The sequence below is a fragment of the Mustela nigripes genome, chromosome 4 (assembly GCF_022355385.1).
Source record: "Mustela nigripes isolate SB6536 chromosome 4, MUSNIG.SB6536, whole genome shotgun sequence".
Lineage (NCBI taxonomy): Eukaryota > Metazoa > Chordata > Mammalia > Carnivora > Mustelidae > Mustela > Mustela nigripes.
The window spans coordinates 18,687,400-18,712,948 of record NC_081560.1 but is presented as its reverse complement, the minus strand read 5'-3'; the positions used below and the strand labels follow the sequence as shown (position 1 = coordinate 18,712,948).

Here is a 25,549-nt window from a genome sequence, read left to right as displayed (position 1 = left end):
AGGGTAGCCCTGTAAGATGTTGGCGGCGTTAAATTAGGTAATGGATATGAAAGTGACTCATTCTGATGACAAATTTGAAACATTATGATTATTATTATTTTATTTTCATCCCTCTTGGATTCTCTTAAAATAATATTTAGATTAGATAGTATAGCTTATAGATTTGAAAATAAATATATCCTTCAAAGATACAGTTTCTAATTATTATGATTCCTTCTGCATCTTTATGACAATCCCTTCTCCTAGATAATTGACCAAAGAGGAGGGAACTCTTCCTGCTCCCTCCCAAGACCCAAAATAATCACTTGGATTGTCTTTTTGATGCCCTGAACAAAAAAGTCACAACTCCAAGAAGAAAGGTCGTGTTGATTTCTTTTATAATGTCCCTTTTATTTTCCTCATAAGCCAGTATTAAATAATAATCATCCTATTGAGTAATATTCCTGCACTGAATGTTCAATCCTCTGATGATACGGTTTTCCATCTTTTGTTTCAAAAGTTCAGACAGAACAATAGTCAAAGGAAGTTTGTTCATGAAAACATTTCATCGACATCCCCTGCTCATTGCTTTCCAGGTTTAGGTGACCCAAGTAACCGACAGTGTTGACGTCTGAGTAAACTTTCCCAGTGTAGATTCCTAACAGACAGGTGTCTTCTGTTCTCTGGTAACAGCACTACAAAGTGTCAAGCATAGGTGACTTCTCAAGTCAGAGAGGCAGAGACACAAATTTTAGGAGCATCGTATGCTTTTGTTCCTTTCCAGTATTGAACCTCACATAAATGACCTTGGGAAATAGAATGGCTTGGCCTTGTGGTTAAAGTTGATCAGACCCATCTTCCTTTCAGATGAAAACAAGAATTGTCGCATGCCAGTGGCCAAGAGCCACAATCTGAATGGCGGACACTCACCAGATACTGTACCACAGTGAGGGCAGAAGGTGAAGACTTGGCATGTGGGGCCGGGGTGACCTGAGAGCACGAAGGGGACTCTCTCTTCACTCCTTATCACTCTCTTAACAATGCTGTTTGCCCCTGTGCTCATTTCCAAGGGGAGCAATGAGATGAGAGGCATGGACTGTATTTGGCAATGATTTTCTTCTTGTTGGCTGTGAGCAAGACATTATTTACTAGCATCCCCTTGTGCTGATGTTCTCTTGTTGGTGGAGTGTGTCCTGTTCACTCCTCATGAATAATCAACAGGCCTACGTTCCTCCTCCTACACCAGTATATGCCCAGCCAATAGGAGGCACAGTTTGTCTTAGCAGCAATATTCTTTGTAATTTCTCAATACTTCCTAAAAGTAGAGACTTTGAATTGTGTGTTGATTAGAGCTTGCACAAGTGAAGTTAACTCAAATTGTCATGGCTAGAGAAGATGAAAGTACAAAATGGCCATAAACACTGGCCAGCAGCAAGTGAATATATATTTTACTCACACAGGCTCAGCTGTACTTAGCCCTCACGTAGCTGGTTTACATCAGGGCCATTTTCAAAGCTACCTTAACTTACTGCTTTAGGCAGGAGGCTGGCATTGTTTATCTATGCCAGGCACTGAGGGGAAGGCACTGATAAAGCTAACCAGTATCCAGGGCGCTTGGGTGGTTCAGTGGGTTAAAGCCTCTGCCTTCAGCTCAGGTCATGATCCCAAGGTCCTGGGATCGAGCCCCACATTGGGCTCTCTGCTTGGCGGGGAGCCTGCTTCCCCCTCTTTCTCTGCCTGCCTCTCTGCCTACTACTCTCTCTCTAATAAATAAATAAAATCTAAAAAAAAAAAAAAAAAAAGAAAGAAAGAAAGCTGACTGGTATCCTGCCCTCAAAGAATTTAAGTCATGTTGTGGGATAAGGTGTGTGAACAAATTACCAAGTCCCTCTTCCTTCTCCATCTCCCTGTTTCACTCAATGCTGATTGCAACTTCTTAATTTTGTTTCATAACCACTAATGGGATGTGGATTGTGGTTTTGGGTTTGGCATTGCTTTAGCCTGAGCTCTCTTAAGAACGAGCACTGGGTTTTGTCTGTTTTTTATTCTTAGCGAGTAGAACCTGACATATAGTTAGCACGCTTAATGTTTGTTGGCTGAGTGAATGCGTGGTTACCCAGATATACTGAGCTAATTTCTGGTCCAACCTGATGAATAGCACAGATAGATTCCCTACAATCCTGACTGACAGAAATTAGAAAAAATTACTGTTCCGTCCTATCACCTCTACAGAAGGGACGACAAGCACGATAATGAATTCTATATTGAGAAATGATCCGTGTAGTACGAGGGTGGGCAAAATTATCTACCACCCTCAACTTCTAATACATTTCACTTTCTTAACGGTCTCTTTTTATTCAGCATGCAATTGCGGATTTTTTCTGAATCCGTGACTTAAGGAACGAAATCTACCTTCAATTATTTATGGTTTAAATTAATGCAAATAAGACTTTCTGGCTTGCTATGCTGATACTCATTAATAAATATCTCACTGGGTATTAGGAAGATTCAGATGGACTAAATGAGGCTCTTTTTCAATATAAACAAAAGCCCTTGTGTTCCTCGCAACTGTGCAGGCCCAATTTTTACGTCTGGCTTTCATATAAAAAATAAAAAATTAAAAAAAAAAAAAAAAAAAAAAAAAAAAAAAAAAAAAAAAAAAAAAAGACAAACGAATGTTAGATGGGCGCATCTACAGAATGATGGGACCTCTGGGAACTGGAGTCAGCAGGGCTCTGCTGTGAAATAATCCTCTAGTTAAGCCAAATGTAATCTAATTAGCAGGGTAATTGTGCTGTTAGAAGAAATGGCCAACCAGGTTAAAGAGAAGCCCACATAGTCTAATCACTCTTTCACTTTTGTCATTGAAGAATAGAATGTTGGACTAAGAGGCAAAAGATGCAGATTTTGTGCTCAGCCTAACGTTATGATTGAGTCTTACAAAATTCCCGATCTCTCCCAGCTGCTCAGGCCTGTGTTTGGCATTGGTGTCCGGTCCTAACACACTCTGTGATCCTTCCTGTAGAGGGGGAAACACCAGTAAGGAGGAGATGTCATGTCACTCTTTTTTATGGATGCATTTCGCCCACTCATTTTTTTTCCAACACAGTTGTATGCATTCGACTTTTCCAGAGTTTTTTAAACTACCAAAATATCTAAAACTTAGTTATGAAAAATATGTCTTTCCATCTTTGGAAATGAGCACATTGGGATATTTTCTATAATCATTGAATTTGTGACCATTTAGTTTGCTTTCTTCTGAATTTCTATGCATATGGGCTCTGCCATATCCCATATCCCGTAGTTTGAGATATGGCACAGAGGAAAGAATGGTGAACTAATTAGGAGCCAGATCTAGGTTCAAGACACAGCCTTAAACCTTGACAGCAGTGTGATCTTCAGCAAATTACCCATCTTGTTTGAGCTGCAATTTCTTCATTTGTAAAATGGAAATAACTATGACTGTCAAAATAGCCCCTAAAGCAGAGTGAGGTTCAAGTATGTGAAAGTCATTAGCAAGAGCTAACGTATGCTACAGACAAGAGAGATCATCTCTTTCCTCTTGACCTGTAGGACTTTTCATCCCTAACTCATAGGGCATGGCTTATACATGGTCAGTAAATGGTTTAATTAATTAATTAATTAGTTAAATGTTTGGGAGGTTTACCATCATATTTCAGATTGTTGCTGGGAACTTGCATGAATGATTATTGCCAAAAATGTGTCAAAAACAAAGATTAAAAAGATTAAAGGGTATGATGCTACATACTTTTTAAAAGGAGAGAAAATACAATGAATACCTCCATGCAAGAGGAGTTTGTTACATATGTAACTGATCAAACAAAATATGCGTGTGGGTAAGATGACATAAAAACACTACAATGTATTAATAAATAAGAAGGTACACAGTAACAACCTGAATACATAGTTGCTATTTGCAAAACTAAGTCTTGTGCCTATGCCATGCCTGTGGCCATAATTTTACATTGTTGTCTTCATAAAAATGGGCGATTTTATGTATACTGCCATATAGTCAATATGTATACTGCCATAATTCAATAAACTGTCCAAAAAAACTGGCTGTCAGTCTGATGAGCTAGAAATTTTTTCACAGGTTTTATATGAGACCGAACAGTTTTCTGGAATAATTTTTTTCCATTAAGATGTTCTTCCTATGTGCGCTGCTATAAAGCAGCAGGGTTCTGCTGTGAAATAATTCATGTAATTCATGTAATTCATGTAATACATGTAATTCCTTGCCTTTTTTTTTTCCATTGCTTTGAAACCAGGATTACACTGGATTTTTCTTTTTTCTTCTATGTTTGAAGTACTTTATTTCTTTTTTGATATTTTATTTATTTATTTATTTGTCAAAGAGAGAGAGAGAGCATGCACGCTGGCAGAGAGGCCGGCAGAGGCGGGGAGAGAAGCAGGCTCCCCGCTGAGCAAGGAGCCCAATGCGGGACTTGATCCCAGGACCCTGGGGATCCTGACCTGAGCCGAAGACAGCGGCTTAACCAACTGAGCCACCCAGGCGTCCCTTGAAGTACTTTCTGTGGGTGTTTTCTGTGTCTTGCATATTCAGCTGTTATTAGTAGCAGCAGTCAGCCCAAGAGGGTAAATCCACAGAGCAGAGAGACCTGGTTACTGACACTGACTGCTGGGCGTTGCTTTATCTTGTGTTTGTTTTAGGTATTTGTCATCAGCAGAATCCAGAGGAATAGCGGTTACATTGTAATCGAAATTATTCAATAGGATCTAGTTTTTCTTGGAAAATGTTGTGTATTCCATCATTCTAATGGCTATATGATTGATAGGTATTCACCTACAAGTAATCAGCTAGCAGGAGGCTGGGTCTTTGGTGGGTTGGGTTTTTTTTTTTTTTTCCTGTATTATTCCACATACAAATGTAATTATCTATATTTTGCTGCTAGTCAGATTTGTTAGAATTGCTAATGCTGGTTTAGCCTTCCAGAGAATATAAAAACTTGAATGAAACAGAATGGTAGGAATTATAAAGTCTTGAATTCCTGTCCAGTAAGTGGACCTATTGATGAAATTAACTCTAAAGAAGGACGTGAGTCTGAGGCCCCTGGAGGGAAAGTAGGGCCATAGTAGAATGGCTGCTGAGACGGCTTAAAAGTGATCAGTGTTAAGTTGCTGTTACTCCAACCCATTGTGTGACTGATGTTGAAACCCTCTTGAGATTGTGATAGTACGATGAATGGCCAAGAGGAGACTCCAGAAAACAAAAACTCTCTCCCAAATACGAAAGAGCTCTGTAGGAGGAGATTTGAGGAGAACTTTGAGCCATGATGGAAAATAACTTTGTGAGTACTGTTGCAAGATCATTACAGACACAGATCTGGGAAAGTGTGGACGTAGAAAAGGGAACCAATGAGAAGACCATCGTGCCTTCTTTGAAATAATCAAGTATGTGAACAAAGGAGATAAAAGTAGAAAAGTTTAGGGAATAGGAGATGTCTGTAACTCACAGATATTCACATAGTTGACTAGGGGATCATGCACTGTTTTCCAGGTACTTTTTCTTAGAGCTCCTTGCCTTCGGGGTGACAGCTAATCAAGTGATAATAAACAACAAGAGTGGGATAAGAAATCATCATAAGCTAAGTTCAGGAACAAGCCTAGCTGCCAAATAGGCTCATTAGAGATAATTCAAACTGAGTTTTCCAAAGCATTCATTTGTTAAATGTAATGAAATCGTCCTTTTCAGGAATAGTAAAGAAAAGAGCTGAGTGGCCAGCCTGTCTCTCCCAGCAAACAGATAGTGTGATTTTATCCCAGCAGGCTCACAATTCATGTTTTTGACACATGAAATGCTTTCAGTCTCTGACTTCCGTCAGTGATGCCCAAGCAGTATTCACTAAATTAAACCAGATTCACTAAATTTCATGTTACCAGAAGGGTGAGCAGGCTTTGGTTTGCTAATAGGTTGCCTTAAAATGCCTTAAAAAATGATAATTTAACATAGTGCATACATCATTCATCTTCACAATCTTCTCTTTTTTTCTTTCACTTTATCTGTTTGTTCTTTTTTTTTTTTTAACCTTTTTTGGCCAGCCATATTTATTCCCCAGGACACATAGCCTTATAATAATCTATACATTGTAATCCTTTAAAAAAGCACAGGCCTTTAGGGGCGCCTGGATGGCTCAGTCAGTTAAGTATCCAACTCTTGATTTCAACTCAGGTCATGATCTCACAGTCGTGAGATCAAGTGCCATGTCAGGCTCTACACTCAGTGTGGAGACAGCTTGAGATTCCCTTTCTCTCTCTCTGCCCCAACCCCACACTCATACTCTTTTCTCTCTCCCTCAAAGTAAATAAAATCTTTAAAAAAAAAAAAAAAAAAAAAAAAAACCCAACACTGACCTTTCAATTAAAGCCTAAGTAAGTTGTGTTAGAAACATAATATCACCATTTCTTAAAACATTAACTGTGTCCACTGTATTTGACATAGGGTTAAGTGCTTCAGGTAAGATTCAAAAATGTACAAAGTACAGTTGCTACTCTGAAGGAGCTTAATTTTAACAGGAGAGAGAAAATAAATAGGGAGAAAGGAGCTAATACTATGTAATGAAGTAAACTATTTCAAATTAATAAAGCAGCTGAGAGAGATTGGGGGTGGGGGAGGGCCTAGCTGGCTCAGTCAATAGAGTGTGCAGCTCTTGATCTCGGGATTCTGAGGTCAAGCCCCACACTGGGCATAGAGATTACTTTAAAAAATAATATAATAAAGAGATCAGGGAAAACTTTATCAGTGAGTGAGCTTCAAATTGGCCCTTGAAGGAAGGTTGTAGCAAAAATGACAGCTTCTCAAGCCTCCACTCTAGCTTATATACCACAGTTTAGAAAATGGATTGCACTGAAAGTAGGCCACATAGACATCATGAGAAAAGACATGGGATTTCTTTTCTTTTCTTTTTTTTTTTTTTTTTCCATGCAAAGAATACACAGAGAGCAAAGTTTGCTGGTGAGGAGAAGTGCAAATACATTGGACTTGGGTACGAAACACGGACTGCAATAAACAAGACACAGTCCCCCTCTTCAAGATGTTTAGAATACACACACCTCAACAGGAATATTCTGGGGACCTATGGTCCTCTGGGGGCAAAGTGAAAGGGCATTTAGCATAACTCAAGGGACAAGGCCTCTTGGAAGAAGTAGTACTTAAGCTAGTGGCTGTAGGTCAGGGGACTGTTGGGGGAGAGGACAGAGAAGAACATGTTCTAGCAGATGGACCAGCATGGGCAAAGACCTGGGGCCAAGAGGGAGTAGGCCACACTGACGAAGCTGCAAGCAGTTAGATACTCTGTACCTTAGTGAGACTCCATTAGATCAGTTGGCCGAAGAAGGGACTAAAAATGGAAGACACCAGTTGGGAGATTGTTTTGGGAGGCCCGGGAAAGAAATTGCCTTATATTAAGTTCTGTCCATCCATCTACGTCATCTAATCTAATAAAAGCCTGAATTGTGGTGCTGGATGTTACGAATGGAGGCACAGGAATGTCTGTCCAGAAGCCAACACAAAACTAATTGAGATGTGTCCTTTCCTATCCTAGCTGTGGCAGTGACAGTCCCTGGGCCATGACTCTCATGGGGGATGCTTTAGAACCTAGAACACTACCTGACCTAAGATATGCACCCCACAGACACTTGCTTAAAAAAAGGAAATGAATGCATGAATAAATGCATGACCGTAAGCGATCATGGAAAGAGAACGCCTTTAAGTCTCTAAGCTGCTTTCCTGAGTAGCAAGGCTAAAAATGAGAGAGGAAGGGACACCTGGGTGGCTCAGTTGGTTAAGCCGCTGCCTTCAGCTCAGGTCATGATTCCGGGGTCCTGGGATCGAGTCCCACATCGGGCTCCTTGCTTGGCGGGGAGCCTGCTTCTCTCGCTGCCTCTGCCTGCCTCTCTGCCTGCTTGTGTGTACTCTCTATCTCTGGTAAATAAATAAAATCTTAAAAAAAAAATAAAAATAAAAATGAGAGAGGAAGAGGTGGAAGGTGATTAAGTTTGCACAGGGTAACTAGAACAAGGATAGTACAAAAATAGAGAACATAGAGGGAGAGAAATGAAGTAATAGTGGGAGGGCAGCTATGAAGAGTTCCATTTTAGAGATAGTTTGAATTGTCAAAAGGACATCCAGTTGCAATAGCTAACAGATTAAAAATACAGATCAGGATCTTGGGGGAGGAAGTCAGGGCTGGAGATAAGACTCACTGTTTTTAAGAGGAATTATTCGGTCTTGGTATGTATATCCAAATATTTGCATTTACCAGCACCAAGGCTCTCTCAGTCCACACAAGCTTCCACTGTATTAGTACATTCTAGGGCTTTTCACAGGGACCTGTGTTCATTGCTTTCCCCTTACCAGCTCCTTTCAAGACTCCTAACTCTAAAGGTGACACTTGGGAGGCAGCGCTGCTAGAAGAGTACATTGTATAGAGTGGAGGTTAAGTCCAGCCTGGCCTCTGGAGCTAAACCACCCCAATTCAAATTTTGGCCCCATCACTTAGTAGCTGTATGACCTTGGGAAAGTCTTTAATCTTTCTATGCCTTCATTTCTTCTTCCAAATAGCGTTACAAAAGTACTCTTCATAGCGTTTGTAAGGAATAAGTGAAGCAAGTCATGGTGGTTGCTTCAAACAGTTCGGGCCTATTGTAAGCACAATGTAGCTGTCAGCTAATAATATTTTTTTTTACTTACTAGTTTCATTGTATGTAAAATGCAGACAGCAATAGTGCAGACCTCATAGAGTTATTGTGAGAATTGCTTAAAAGAATCCATATAAAGCTCTTCAATCAGGACGTGGTAAGAACTGAATGGATGTAAGCAATTATTAATAGAGCTCCTACTGACAGCAACAGCTAGCAGATTCACCAGATTCCCCTGTGTCTTGCATTAGAATATCTAAGGCCAAACTGGTATGGAACCCCTAAAATATAACATGTTTAATACATTACATGTAAGTTTCCAGGTGACATGATAGACATTTTATAAAAAGTTGCTATTTTTCTTGAAAGTTTTTCAGACAGTCTTCTCTTTTGTAAATATATATATACACACACAAAGGAGAAGTTTCTTGACTACAAATAAGGAGAAGGGATTAAAAACAGAATTCCAGGCAGATTGGAAAAGCATGATTATCATTTTGCCTCGGAGTTTTAGATCAGTAGCCGTTATTAATGTATTTATATGCATTTTTTTCATTAAAAAAGAAGATTGCTTGATATTAAGGGTTAGAGTTTGAATTACTTCAATTTCCAAATTATATGCCCAAAAATTTTAAACAGCTGTCATTTTAAGGAGGCTTACTTCATTTTACCTAAAGTGCTTTTCAGTCTGGAGGGAACACTTAAATGCAGTCACAAATCACTTGCGGTGTACTCACAGTAAGATTTTTTTAAAGTTAAATTTGTTTATAAGCCTGTGGAATTCAAATTTTGTAGATAATTTGCTTTTCTCCCTTTACTTAATGTAAAAGATTTTTACCTTTTTTTTCCCCCCCATAGTGCTAGGCGTGAATTTTACTCATTACAAATAAGAGCACCCAAATCCCTTTTTATTTCATTAGTTCAGCAGATTGTCTCCTAGGGGTATGGGCTGAGGACATGATTGGGCTCTGCCATGATGAGCTTATTTCGCACTTTTACCCAGAAAATCTTTATATACAAAAGGCACAGATAGTAGTTACACTCAGCGTGAACAATTACAGACTGTTGGGGAGTTTCTTCCTGATGTGCCGATGACTTACTCCCATGAATTAAGAGGCAAATGTGCTCCAAAGTGCATTAACCTTTATGGATTTTTCTTCAGTTTTCATGTTCCACTGATTTATGGTCTAAAATATGCCTGTTGCTGCTGTTTCTGAATGAGTCTCTTGTAAATCATTGCCAAATGATCTTTTTTTTGAGTCAGATAATCCAAGGAATTTGAATATATCTCTGATCAATTCCTGTGCAACTTCTTTTCTTTCTTTTTCTCTCCCCGCCCCCCAAGTTGTTTTAGTTTGCTCTGTGCTTTAAATGTCACATCGGAGAATAAGTGAGCATGTAAGAAATATGTCCTAAAGGAGCCAATCTTGCCAGGCAGCTTCTTTGTGTGCACTGAGCTGTTTCCAGCCTTTTGCATGGCCTCACTTGGGTTGGATTCCAAAGGCCCATTTACCTCAGTACTCCATCCATTCGGGTACAGTTGTTTGTGCAAGGATAGGCTCATGCCTGGGAATGGGTTTCATTACGGGTTATCCACTGCTCTTTTTCATACAAATCATGCATGGCAGGGATTTTGAGTCTACTGTGGTCTCGTAAAAGTCTACTATTCAATTAGAGTCCAGTGCAGAACAGTGTCATCGGTACACAGGCCTCTGTTATTGGTGGGGGTTAGCCCTCAGTGTTCCATTCTCTGTGTGTCCCAAGATTCTGTATATTTACCGGATTGGGTTTGGTGGGGTGGGGGGGATCTGTAGTGGTTTTTTTTTTCCTCTTTGTAATGCCTGTGTTATTCATGCGATAGGATTGTTGTTAATGCTTTTGTTTGCATTGGTGCCATAAAACCAAGACACAAAATCAAAGGTACAAAAAATTCAAGTTCCAAATTCTGGGCTTTGAAAGCACGAGTAACTCATTCCATGTCACTGTCATGAACCGTGCCTCACTGTTGATTGCTAACTAAGTTTTTAATGTATGCATTTATAAATATCTGCATCATGTGGTGTGATGAAATGTGACAGTGAAGTATTGAGCCAGAAGCATGGTACTGTGCGGACTTACCTTTGAGTATTCTTGACTAGCTTAGCAGAGCTTCTGCAGACCTGCAAATATGCAACTTTTTACAGAGACACCTGGGACTAAAATGAAGGGAAGAAGACAGCTCAGATTTTTTTTAAAATGGCTTTAATGTATTTTGTAGTGGAAGAAGAAGAGTCAGAGTTTCGTAGTGCAACTCTGCAGAGCGTCTAGCTTGGAAGGTACACTAGTAGAACCAGTAATTCTGAGAGATGCTGAAGAAGGTAGGTGGTCAGAGGGAGAAGTCCCTCTACACATTTCTACTGGTTCCAGTATGTGGAATCAGGAGAAAAGCCCTCAAGCCTTTCAGACGAATGTTTTATGTGCATTATACAGCCAAAAATACCAGGACATATATGTGATAATATACAGCAAAGTTAGAAAGTATCAAAGTGAAAAGAATTAATGTATTGTATCTTGTATGATACAGAGTATATACAAATGTATATACTAAAAATGTAATGAGCGATAAACTAACATACTGTTCATGAGAGAGACATGACTGAATTTCCTGTGCTCCAAAAGCCAGAGGAATATGAATTTTCTGAAATCGGCACCTCTGATTTTGTGTTTTGATTTTATGGAAAGATGATGTTTCCCCTTAACTGGGTTCAAGTTATGCATTTTTGGCAAAAATATCAGAGAAGTGATGTTGTGCTGTTCTCTCTCTTTTCAGGAGGTACATATCAGCTTGTCCCATTGTTGCTAATGTTCACCATAGAATTAAAAAAACTTGCTAGGTGTGAATGTTAGGAATACATATTTGCTGTGAGTAACTACTTTTATTCAAATAAAAAATATCATTGCTCGCATTGCAACTTCTGAAATATAATATAGGCCCTTCATGTTCAAGGGTATTTCCAGCTCATGGCAGCCGTAATTCTGGGCTGAGATAAAATGGAAGAAATGGAGCTTTACAGTGAAACAGAATTTTCAGTGAGGAGGATGGGCTATCCACAGAGCTTGGGAAGCTTGAGTGAAATTTTAATTAGTTTATGATTTCCCTGGATAGAAATAAAATCAAGATAAAAATTTTGAAAATACCAGGTCACATATGGGTAGTGTCCTTCCATGTGCATTCCAAAGGCCACACACTTGCTGTAAGAAAGAACAAGTTTAAAATACAGGTCCTGACTATGGACATATTTTAGGAGGCCCCCTAGTTGGTGGCATTCTGAAAGCAAAACCTTTGGTTAAATATTTACGAATAGCAGTATTAGAATTTGGGAAATGAGATCCATGCTTTAGACATCCAAGTGCATGAGAATCTGTTGTCTCCTTCCATGTGTTTTTTGGTTTATCTTGCTTTACAGCCTTGGGTTTAGGAGGCTGATCTGAATAAGGGTCCTCCAAATCCTGTGATTAGATGCTCTACATATGGCATCACGTAGCTTCTTTTCTTTGGTCTCCTTCTCCTCCTTCCCCTACACACCAGCGTACCTGGGCTTTTGTTTGCCTTCTCATCTTTCACAGGTTGGGAATCCCTAGTGGGAAAGCACTTCTCCAGATTAGATAATACCCTTCTGACAGGGTTCCATCTTAACTTTGAAGTGAAGTGTTTTCTTTCCTAATGAGAATCTTTTTGCTGTTAAAAATTCAGTGCTTTCTTACTTCCATAGAGCTGATTAGGAGCATTGTTGGAAAAACTGAGCTTTTTGATGATTTGCCTCCACACCGTTGACACTCTCTCTCCTATCTCCCATTCAACAGATCAGTTTTCAAGTACTTAAACTAGGTAAAAGGAGCCATGCAGTACGTTGTGGCAATCTGGGGGGAAATAAAATGTTGAGTCGCCCATGAAAAATGATGAGGAGTGACTCCTGATAACTTGGGGGAATAATTCAACAGTAACAAAATGAAGATGTTCCCTGTAAGGTTATCTATAATAAAGCCATAGGGCAGCATTAATATTCCCTAATAGATGTTTGGTTGAATAATCTTGTGTTCATTAGTGGGATGGAATAAGTCTATAATACTCTGCAAAAGAACAGAATATAAAGTCGTGTGAATAACCATCTTGTACTAAGTAAAAAAACAATGCTGGGTATATGGTCAAGGACTCAAGAACGTTCTTTCAGTAAAAGGCAACTGTTAACAGTGAGGTGCTTCCTTTTTTAAATATTTTATTTGGACCTCTAGTCCCAGTTCTTGGGAGGAAGGCTGTATTTGTCACAGAGGTCGTACCTTAGTTTCAGGAACCACAGGTTGAAGTTAAAAGACCTGTTAATTTTATTCACTACTCCCTTTACCAAATATTTCCCGAGAGCCTACTATGTGCTAGCCATAGAGTACGCAGTACTAAGCTCTGAGGATATAGAAGTGAATAATTTACACGACCCCAGCCACCTGGGGCTTTGGTCTTCCCTCTATCAATTTGTTCCTGAAATAGGGTATTAATCTAGTGGTCCAAATTGCCAATTATGGGCAAACAGGAAAAGGTAGGAGGAAGGTGAAAAAAAATCATAAAAAATATGTTCCACTTACCTCTACTCTCCAGCCTCACTGAGGTTAATATCCTGATAGTAATCACAATAATAGTCACTACGATTTACCCAGCATTTCCTGTGTTCCCACTTCTGTGCTGAGTTCTTAACTTTCATTTTCCTCCTTGAATCATCAAAACAATCATCTGTGTTATCAGATCCATTTACACAATATAGCAGAAAGGTCAAGAGAGGCTAGATAACCCACCCAACACTGTGGAGTCACGATTCAGCCTCAGGAATACCCACTCTAAGCGTTCTGTTGTGGCCTTTCCACTCCCCTCGGTTCTTCCTCTCTGCAGTAACCCAAGTCTCATTTACCTTCTGGCTGTTTAGGAGAGTCTGTCTTCTGTGTCCTTCTTGCCCAAGAAAGAGCCGTTTGCCCATTTCAAATATTTGCTCCCCCCTTTTTAATGAAAATAAAAACGGGCTGATCAGACAGCCATGTTCTTTCTTTCCTTCTCTCGTGCATGGTTCACGTTTTCTGCACAGTGAGGGGGCGTGCACAGGTCTGAATGCGGATTTGGGCACATGTTGCATGGGTCCCCTTGAGTTAGAGATGACAACATCAACCTGGATGTGTCCTTCTAGACTAATGCGCGTGCAATCAGGAATAAGAGATTTGTCTTGGGAAGAAGTCACGCCGCTGAAAGGGATGGGAGCCCCGCCCCTCCACTGGCGCTGCTCAGCACGGATTCATAGTTTGGGAACACCAAAGGCAAACAAAGGACTAGAAAAAAAAAGGAAAATATGGATAATTTAGAGCCTTCTGCCACTGTTTAGGAGCAGGTTAACTAGTCAAAATATGTCTTTAACAAATGATAATGATTTTGAAAATGTAGGAAGTCCTCAGAAAACTCTTTCTGAAAAGAGTTAGGAGGCATTCTAATGATTGAGTCCCATAATACTAGAAAATTATAAAATGAAAAGGTCTTTGGTGTGGTTACTCATAAGCAAATTAAAAACAGTGGTTTTCTTTTAGAGGCAGACCACAGGGAAAAGATACACCTGGGGTCCGGGAAATTTCTCTGAGGGTTAGAAGAGTCAGAAGGGGTCAAAGTTGCAGGATGTGGGATTTGGGGATTTTTAAATTATGGTTCACTCTCCACATTTATTTCTTCATTTTTCCCCACCTTCTTCCACTCCCTCCCTTCTTAAAGATTTATTATATCTTGTGTGGTGGTCATGCCTTTACTCCCTTTCCTTGTGGATAAAGTCAATTAAGAAACCTCATTGAGGTTTCTCTTGGCTTTTCAATGTCTGCTTTCTTTCCTCCATTCTTTGGCTTACTTTGTCATTGTGATAATACTGTACGTATAAACCCTCTCTTCCCTCCATCCCCCCAGGTGCACGCACGCACACACATACACACACACACACACTCACACTCACACACACACACACACACACACCCCCAAAGGTTAATGGAATGTTAACTGCTGATATGCATGATGTATTTATTTATTAAGTAAAGGAAGCTCTTTATTAGGTCAAACAGCTAAACTTAAAGAACATTTATACACCAAACTTTAAATGTGCTCTAATTAGAAAGCAGTTTATGAAATACATTCTTTGGTATGTATAGGTAATTCTTTATATTTTCTAATTTAATGTTATTTGAGTAGCTGTTATATTCACAGTCTTTAAAAATCCCATGATTCTAAGAGCTCTTTTCTGTTTGCTAGCTGGGACACTGTCTGATTCATAAATTGTTGGATAAAGCCAGTTTGACCTTTAAAAAAAAATCGAAGATGATCTCGTTAAAGTTGTAATCGAAAAGTCTAACTCCCACTTCTCTTCCAGACCCCACTTCATCCCTGCTTCCTGCGGGAACTCCCTTTGATTAGGTTTTTTTGTGTGTGTGGGTCTTCCCAGGCTGTCTTTATAAGAAAATAAACAGGGGCACCTGGGTGGCTCAGTGGGTTAAAGCCTCTCCCTTCGGCTCTGGTCATGATCCCAGGGTCCAAGGATCGAGCCCCGCATCGGGTTCTCTGCTCGGCAGGCAGCCTGCTTTCCCACTCCCCTCTGCCTGCCTCTCTGCCTACTTGTGATCTCTGTCTGTCAAATAAATAAATAAAATCTTAAAAAAAAAAAAAGGAAAGATAAGAAACAAATGAGGATGCATAACTTCTACAGAAAGACTAGTATGCAGAGTACTACTAAATAACACATTGATCTGCAACTCACTTTTCTCGCTGAACAATTTGTCGTGGAGATCTATTCATGGTGCGTCGAAAGCTTCTGCATTTGGGGGTTGAGGTTGGCACAGTATTCCAATGTATAGATAACACTACAGTAGCTTTGATTAATCCCTACATGATGAATTTTTTTTTTTAGTTGTTTTGTCTTTTGCTGTAAAAAAAACAATGCTACACTGATCTGTGTAATCATATTTAGCTACAGTTGTCAGAAGAATTTCCCACAAGTGGGGTTTCTGGGTCAAAAGGAAATGCATTTGTAATTTTGAATGATGATGCCGACTTGCTCTTCATAAGGGTCCTACCATTTCTCATTCCCATCGACAATGCATGAGAATGCCTCTTCCCACACATATGCCAAAAGACTATGCTTTTCAAGTTTTTGGAATCTGCTCAATGCGTGGATATAAAAAATGACATCTCAGTATAGATTACTTTTCATTTTTTTCATTGGGAACAAAGTTAAGAATTTGTTCTCATGTTTAATGGCCATTGTATTCCTTTTACTGTAAATTATCTTTTCTTGTTCTTTAATCATTTTTTTGACTAAATTGTTTGAGTTTTTTCCTAAATCATCTGTGATAGAAGTTGCAAATATATCTTCCCAGTTAATCATTCAGTTTTTGTCTTTATTCCATTTGACTTGATTTCATTTCATTTTCATTCTCCATTTTTTTTCAAAGAAAATTTAAAATACAACACAGTCCATACTTTGCTTAGCATTGTGGAAAAGTAAAAGTCACTGTGCAAAACAATGTTAATCACTGGGGATAACCACAATTGTGTCTTGACTTCAGAAACTTTTTGCCAAAACTTGAAAAACTCCCTTGCTGTCCATTATAAATACGTCAAAAAATGGAAAACTTAGAAAACTAATATGTACTTAGCACTCTGTGACATTAGAAACGTTAATTTTGTTAAAATCTTGGTCAGTGTAGTTTGACCAGTGCTTCCTGCCTTCTTTTTGTCATGTACTTTACAATACACAGCAAGCGTCTTTTCTAGGTATTGGTGAAATGTCATACTTGCCTTAGGTCTGGATCTGCCAGCATTTTATTCTTTGCTTTTCAGTTTTATGAAACATCTTCAAGTGTTCCCTTAGGGTACAATTTGGGCTCCCTCACTTCCCCTGGGATGCCTTCATCCCTTTCGCCACAAAGACTTTCCTTGGTGAGGTAGATAAGTTCACCTTCCCTCTGACTGGGTTTGCCTCTTAAAGGGGGGCATGTCAACATTCTCAGCTGTTTCTTCTATAAATCCACTTACATTCCATTCAAATTTCACTCCCAGTGTTATCACTGTTAGTTTGTTTTTGTCTGTATTTCTATCCCTTTTGGCCAGTTCCCTCTTTTAATTATCCATTTTTGCAAAATGCCATGTGGGCTTATCACTGGGAGTCAGGGAGACAACACAACTACACGCTTTGCTGCCTGAACATGAACCGAGTAACAGATGTGCAGTTATCAATCACTGTCAGACTCTGAAAGAAGTGACATGATTGATCCGCTGATCGTGCTGAACTTCAGTTATTTACATAATTTCTGGACTGGAGAAGTAGCAGTAAAGTTTTCATCTTATGCCGTTGCCATTACTCACAGTTAACATATGTAGTAACTGGAATTTAAACCTTGTTTCAAGGGGACTGGTGTAACTAAGAGGCAGTAACTTAAATCTGTGCATAGCAAAACCACATAAAGCAGGAAGAAAAAGTACAAAGAAGAATGTAACAAACATCTGCGTCCTCATCTGTGGGTTTGGACAGTTCCTGACATTCTGTTCCCTGTGCTTTAAGTGTTCCCGATAAAGGAAACAGATCATTACAAATAAGGTTGAAATTCTCCTTTTTCCCCACCTTCCTTTCTGTTCTCTTTCTTTACCTCCCAATTTATCATCATCTCTCTCCCCTCCACCCTTTCTTTTTTTTTTTTTTTAATTTGGGTATAGTTGTCACAAATGTTGCATTCATTTCAGATATACAACTTAGCCATTTGACAAGTTTATACATTAGACTGTGCTCACCGCAAGAGTAGCTACCATCTGTGCCATTATATCACTATTACGATATCACTGACTGTATTCCTTACACTCTGCTTTTTATTCCTGTGACTTACTCATTCCATAACTGGAGGCCTATATTTCCCTCTCCCTTGGCTTATTTTGCATCTCCCCCCGGTTGCCTGCCTCCCACCACTTCCCCCACTGCCGCAACTATCAGCTTGTTTTCTGTATTTACAGTCCCGATTCTGCTTTCTGTTTGTTTACTCATCATTTTTAGATTCCATTTATGAGCAGATCATATGGTATTTGTCATTCTCAGTCTGACTTATTTCACTCCGCGTAATACCTTATAGGTCCATGCGTGTTGTCTCACATGGCATGATCTCATTCTCCTTTAAAGGCTGCGTAATATTCCAGTGTGTGTGTGTGTGTGTGTGTGTGTGTGTGTGTGTGTGGTGGGCTTAATTGGTTAAGCATCTGTCTTCGGCTCAAGTCATAATCTTGGGGTTCTGGGATTGAACCCTGCTGAGCAGGGAGCCTGCTTCTGCCTCCCCCCAGCCCCTCCCACCCTGGTTATGCTCCCATCACGTTCTCTCTCAAATAAATAGATAAAATCTTTTTAAAATATTCCCTTGCATATATATATACACCACATTTTCTTTACCCATTCATCTATTGATGGACACTTGGGCTGCTTCCATGTCTTCATTGTTACAAATAATGCTGCAATAAACATAGGGGTGCGTATATATTTTTGAGTTCGTGTTTTCATTTTCCCTGGGTAAATACCTAGGAGGGGCATTACTGATCATATGGCATCACTATTTTGAATTTTGTGAGGAAACTCCACACTGTTTTCCCGAGTGACTGTACAGTTGACATTCCCACCAGCAGTAAACAAGTGTTCCTTTTTCTTCACGTCTTTGCCAACACTTATTGTTTCTTTTCTTCTTGATTCTAGTCATTCTAACAGGTGTAAGGTGATTATCTCCTTGTGGTTTCATGTAAAAGAATGAAACTGGACTCTTTCTAATACCATACACAAAAATAAACTCAAAATGGATTAAAGACCTATTTGTGAGCCCTGAAACTGTAAAAATCCTAGAAGAGAATGCAGTAATTTCTCTGACATTGGCCATAGCAACATTTTTCTAGATATGTCTGCTGAGGCCAGGGAAACAAAAGCAAAACCAAACTGTTGGGGTTATATCAAAATAAAAAGCTTTTGCACAGCAAAGGAAACCATTAAGAAAACACACATCCTGCTGAATGGGAGAAGATGTTTGCAAGGGACATATCCAATGAAGGGTTAGTATCCAAAATATATAAAGAACTTCTATAACTCAGTACCAAAACAAACAAACAAACCTATAAAATGGGCAGAAGACCTTAATAAACATTTCTATAAAGATATACAGATGACCGGGGCACCTGGGTGGCTCAGTGGGTTAAGCCTCTGCCTTCGGCTCAGGTCATGATCCCAGAGTTCTGGGATTGAGCCCTGCATCGGGTTCTCTGCTTGGCAGGGAGCCTGCTTCCCTTCCTCTCTCTCTGCCTGCTTGTGATCTCTGTCTGTCAAATAAATAAATAAAATCTAAAAAAAAAAAAAAAGATATACAGATGACCAACACACACATGAAAAGATGCTCAATATCACTAATCTTCAGGGAAATGCAAGTCTTCCCCTTTTTGGAACATTCTGTCTATACATATAAAGATCTCAGGGAGAAATACGCAGTATTTGGGGGTGTGCTTTTAAATTTGCCCTTTAGTTTGTTTACTGTTCATCATGCCTCTCCTCGCTTCTTATATTCTTATTGCCTTATTGATCTTTTGATGGCTCCCTTTTTTTCCCCCTGAGTTTAGAAGTTGTGTTTTCTGTTTTGTCCTATTTCTATTCAATTAGTGAAATAACTTAGGAAAGCAAAACAACTAATATTGAAACAAATAATAAAGTGATTTATTAAATAAATAAATCAGAATAAAATAAGAAAGAAATAAAATAAATAAAATAAAATCAGAAAGAAATAAGAATTCTGGGAATCTCCCCTCACCTCTCCATGGAAAGAGAGGCCAAAGCTAGAAATACCTGTATGTGTTTTGTGATATTTCCAGAAGTATTCTTCTGATACATTTAACAACTGTTTTCTTCTGTTGTCCTCCAGATTTATTCAAGAGATCGAGCATGCCCTGGGACTTGGCCCAACCAAACAGTGCCCTCTTCGAGACTTTCTCACCATGTACATCAAAAACATCTTCCTCAATCAGGTCTTGGCAGAGATCAACAAGGAGATTGAAGGTGTCACCAAAACATCTGACCCCTTGAAGATCCTAGCTAATGCAGACACCATGAAGGTGATGGGGGTGCAGCGGCCTCTCCTACAGGTAAGAATACACTTTGACCTTAACTGTTTTTGTCAGCGGTTTTCATTAACTTGGCAAGAGACACAAATTACAGAAAGAAAGAGAATTACCATCTGTTTCCATATTCATCAGAGACGAAACAAGAAGAAATAAATTAAACCGGCACTGGGGAAATTTAGAGCAAACGTAGAAATAATGGAAATTCCTTCAGATCTTGAAGAAAAAAGTGGTTGGCTTTGCATATGGAAGGTGGTGAGTCTCATTGACATGCAGGCAACTCCTCATTATTTGCACAGAACTTGTCCCTGAAGGGGATTATTTTTCCACTGGTGAATGTACCAGGCGTATGAAGGATGTCAGGGAAGGAAGTTATTGTGCCGAACCTCAACTACCAATAAGGAAACCCTTGTAGTACCATTTTAGGGCAGACTTACTGTTAAGAACTCAGCCAGCTCACAGTGAATTTGAACCTCCCAGCAAACTGGCCTTTAGAAGTCAGATCATTTAATTCAAGAGCTCATTAATACTGAAAATTTTACTTTGATTATATAAAGAAATGGTTTCCAGGCAACAGAAATGAAGCAATTTTTAGTAGATGCTTGGATATATAGGCTTGAGGTATTTGTTTTATATCCATTTTAGCCAGTGACTTGAAGGTAAATCTAAAACTAAAAGAACATGAGTATGAGTTTAAATTTTATAGGTACATTAACTATTATTACATACTGTGATTGTATCTTTATAGTGTTTCTTCCTTTGGGCGAATGATGGGTGCAATAGCATATTTTTACAGAAGTTGCATGATTCGATATCATCTCAAAGCACGGAAGGCTTGAGCTCTTCAAAGAAAAGTTGTGTAAATGGAAAAGAGTTCTACTTTAGTTGCTTGCTCTTACCTGCCTTTATATGTGTGTTCCTTGGTTTTGCCTTCTTTATACCTTAGAGTTAATATAAATCCTAGACCTTTCATAGGCAAGTGCTCTAGTTACAAGTGTTCTTTTTTATGGGCAAACTCTTCTGTGGTGTTGAGAAACAGGTGTAGAGGCATTCGCCTCTCCCAGAACTTGAGTCCTAGCATCACACCTAGGAAAGGGTTTGTTTGGATCATCTGGCTCTGTCTGAGATACATTCCTTGTGAGGGATCTGTACTGAGTGCAGGGTGCGGGGAAGGGAGAACAGCAAAGGCATGCGCTCACTGGTCCCTCCACTGGATTACTCTAACTCTGCCTCTTTGCGTGTCTGGGACCTTCTTCTCTGAGACTCCGTTCAGATGGCATCCCCTCTCTCCGCCAACCCCACTCTCTCCCTGGCAGCTTTTCCTGACTATCCTACCTAAGTAGGATTATTCTGCATTCTTCCCTCCCTCCGACACCCCAATCCAGTCCAGCACTGAAGCTGAACTCCCTGGACTGTTTCACCAAAGTTCCCTTGCCACGTAGCTTAAAATCTGGTTCTGCCAACAGCGGCAGACAGGCAGAGAGGTAAGAGAAGAAAGAGATTAGGGCTGTTTCTTATCTCCTTCCTCTCTACTTTGGATCACTGTTCTGGCTGTGCGTACATCCCTCCAGACGTGCTGCCAGGTGACACCTGCTCCATAGCTCCAGCCCTGATCGGGCTCTGGTAACGCCATTTCTTCCCCTTGCCCCTTGACGAGCTTTCTGCTCTTGCTAGTCTCTGGGTACCTTACCCATCCCTCATTGCTTCTTTCAATTCTGCCCATACCTCTGTAATTCTGTCTCTGCATTAATGTTTCCTCATTTGAATCCTCTGCATAGAATTCTCTTTTTTTTTCTCCAGATCCTGAATAAATCTCCCCAGTCACTATTTGAACACTGATTCTTCTTTCATCTTTACACAACCACCATATTTATTAGTTCATTGATTTCCTAACTTATTATCTGTCTTTTCCCAATAGAATGTAAGTTCCAAAAGCATAGTACAGTACCAGACAGCAGGAAGGTGTTCAATAAATAATTTATTGAAGGAATGTGTACAGGCTTGGAGAGATGGATAGATGGATGGATGGATGGATGGTTGGTTGGATAGACACAGTGGATAAGTTCTGAGAGTTAGAAATAACTACAGAGTCAGCACGGGAAGACCAGAAATAGAGAGTGACAAAACCTTTTTTGTATCTAGCTTTGGTCTGACCCTATCATTAACTTCCTCTCATTCAGAAAAAACTTTCAGTATTTCTGTCCCCGCAGTGTCACGCTCCCTGCTGTGCAGAGCAACTTTAATATGCTTAGTGTACTGAATTCCTAAGAAAACAAAGGCAACAATGAACTACAGAGCATATCGGCATATTAAAGATGCTGGCTTATTGTACATGATCATTTTCAGCTTGAGTAGCAAAAACACTTTAAAACTCAGAACTAGTTGACTATAATCTGGACCATGTCAGGGCCACACTTTGCCAGCTCAATGACACCTTAGGGCGGCCTACTGCCATCTTATTAAGTCACTCCCAGCCTCGTCACCAGCCGTAGTGTTACTATGATTCTTGTTTTCTCAATCGATTATTCCATTCTGAGGGATAGATGAGAACTCCAACTTCCCCTGTCTTCTCCCTGACCAAGTCAAGATAGAGTTCTGTGTAAGTAAGTAAATCTTTAAAGTCATTCGATTTATTAATCCCCAAATGTGTTGTTACAACCCAAACACCTGCTTTCGTATTTATTTTGTTGCCCTTTCTTAATTCATAAAAATTTTATTTTCTGAGAATGTAAATTAGTTAGACCATATCAATAAATTTAATATCCTCAGAGTAATGAGATCGAAAAAGTAATGAGATGGTTATTTTCCTCTTGCACCTTGAGACATTCTCTTGCTTTTTAATCTTTGTAAGTTGTTTTCAAACAGAATTTTCCATGGTCAAGTTTCAATGTTCCTTAAATGTCACTGTAACATTTTTATGCCCAGCTAATTGTAGGTGACTAATCTGAAGAAAAAAAAATAAACAATTCCCAAAAATTTCTGCTGAGAATCCAAAACAACTGTTGAGAAGGGAGCTTGGAGAAACTCACATACGTGTAAAAGATGCGGTGGGCAAAGTAGTCAGTTACTTGATGTTTAAAAAAATGTCCTTTTAAGTCATTCCCGCTGCTAGACTGTCCATTGGGTCTCCTACTGCACCTTTGCCCTAAGGCAGCTCCCAGCATCACACAGCATCAGCACAATGGGGTTCTCCGTGGTGGGGGGGTCGGGAGGACAGCTGTCTCAGCGCTGCTTCCATCTGTTTGGTGATGCGTGGATGAAGGGGCCCCAGGAGGGTCTGTCCTTACCTCTGAGAAATGTCATCTGGGCAGTATAGATAATCTCTTACAAGGGGGCATTTCCGTGGGTGATAACATGCTTTCCAATCTGTAATTTCACCATCTAGGCACAGAACTCACAGAAGGGAAGGAAGAGAATAGAAAGGAGATGAGAGACACCATCTTATAGGTGAATCAGCTGTGCCGCTATCGGCCCCAAATGGTACACGCGTCGTACAGATAGTGATAATAGTAACAATTGTATTCCTAGTAGTAGATAGTAGTAATGATAGCAGCTAACACTTTTGGTAGCATGGACTATGAGCCAGACGCAATTCTGACTGTTGGCTGCGTGTCGACTTGTGGTTATGTGTACTGGCAACAGCTTTGTGAGGGTGGTGTTCTTATGATGGGGAGGAAATGGAAAAATTGCGAAATGAAATCAAATGCCCACAGTCACAGAGCTAGCAAGTACTGGAACTATAATTCACACTCAAGCAACCTGACCCTGGAGTCCAGTGTCCAAATGAGTTCTACTGAAAATGTAGCCCGAGGAGTGTGCTTGTCTGCAAGCTATTTGTTACCAGTCTGCTGTGAGAGGTACAGAATTTGAGAGAAAGCATTAAATGCCCTCCCTCCTTTTAAAGGAATTTAACATTTGCCTGTTGAAACTAACCAAAAAAAGGGGGGGGAGGAATTTGTGTTTTGTATATCTTTGTGGTTTTAAATTTTTTTATTAATCAATTTCTGATGTATTTTGTAAAAGTATCAATGTATGACAGATGGGGTGTTGGGGGGCCTGGGCTGGGCTCTCACCACAGTTAGGGGCACACTGCCCTACATCTCTTATTCCGTGATATTGCCTCAGAGAGAAAGGAGTGAAAGCACCAAAGCAATCATCTCACCTTGGTGCCCAAGGCACTTTCCAACAGATGAAGTCGCTTGAATAATTTTGGCAGGGGCTTGTTTCCCAAGTCCTCAGCTCCTAGAAGTGTCTGCTGTAGAGGAGGTATTCAATATTTAATACATGGACGAATGGCTGAGTGATGGAAAGTGAATGAATCAGTGAGGCCTTCCTTAGTGCAAGCACATGTGTGTGCATGTCATCCCCCCACGATTCGTGCTTGTGGGTTTCAGATTGTTGGCAACCCTTAAATTAAAATGTTACCGTTCTTATTCCTCTGATGGCATCCACATGAACGCAGAACTGAGCACACCTCGTGTTCTTATTCTCTGGTTCTTCTGTTGCCATCCCCCACCCCCCACCCCCACAGCCCCCCCCTCCGCTCCTGGCCCCCTTTTTTTTTTCAAAATGGCTTCCACCTGTTGCAAGGCGAAGCATCCTGATTCAAATTAAGGCAGTCTCTTAGGAGACAGGAAATGAGCACCCTGGCACTCTGGACATGGAGCTATGGCAGCTGTCTGTTGACAGGGACATCCTTTCAGTTACTTTATGGATCTGTAGGAGTCTCCACAGTTTTCATGGGAAACACCCACTCAGTTCTGGGAGAGGTCGTTTAATTCATTTCTTCTTTAGTGTCTTTGTCCAAAAAAGGGGGGGGGGTGGTTTGAAGGCTAATGCTGAGTGAGGGGTTTTGTCTTTTACCTGTCAGACTGTTGAATGGGCATCCGACTGGAAAGCTGTCTCCCCCACCCCCAATGGAATAGGCTACACCCGTGCTCCATAGACAGCAGTCTGTCCTCCGAGTCAGGCTCTGCATTTGGACACTATCGGCGTGTGACTTCCAGGCACGTTTAGAGCTTGGGAAGCACTCCTTTGCCCCAGCGCAACCCAGGGAGCGGTCCCTGGGCTGTCAGCATCTGCATCACTTGAACAGGTGAGGAATGCAAGTTCTTGCAGGAATCTTTGTTCTAACCAGCCCGCCCACCCCCTGTAATTTGGATAGAGACTGAAGTTTTGGAAGTACTGCGCTCCATCACAACGCCATGCCCAGCTGGAGGTTAGGAAATAGGATTTAAGCTGTGGGCTCTTAGCATTGCAGTGAACAAAAGAAGTCACTAAAAAAAAACACACACACACAAAGCTATCCAGCTTTGTTTCCTACAGGCCCAGAAATTGTAAAAACAATATTTGCAGTGACAGCAGAAGCTGCTTCCTAGTCTAGCACATTGCTGATTTTTACGGAGTTCTTTCCAAACACAGGATGAGCCTACAATTTTCTGGCTCGTGCAGGGATGAGAGGAAGAGGCAGATTTCCTAATGCCTAGGCTCGAATTCCCACATCATTGGAGGAAATACACAGAAGCTGTGCAAGTCAGGATGCAGGCATTCTTGAAACATTTAAAGCCTTTTTTTCATTTCCCTCACTGCCCCAGGATTTGTCAGACTACTTCCAAGACGTGTCATGGCCAGAGTTGCCCACTAACGCCACACCCGTCTCTTCTGCAGCTGTGGGAGTAGGCAGTGGTTCTCAGCCTCGGTGCCCATTTGAATCACCCG

General features: G+C 40.3%; 1 protein-coding gene across 1 annotated transcript in view; it reads left to right on the top strand.

Annotated features, from left to right (window-relative positions):
- Positions 1-25,549, top strand: part of EXOC4 (exocyst complex component 4) — a 731,315-nt gene that overhangs the window by 498,136 nt on the left and 207,630 nt on the right. The window contains exon 11 of the mRNA XM_059396386.1: positions 19,636-19,855. Within this exon, the coding sequence (XP_059252369.1) occupies positions 19,636-19,855 (220 nt within the window). The remainder of the gene's footprint in view (positions 1-19,635; positions 19,856-25,549) is intronic.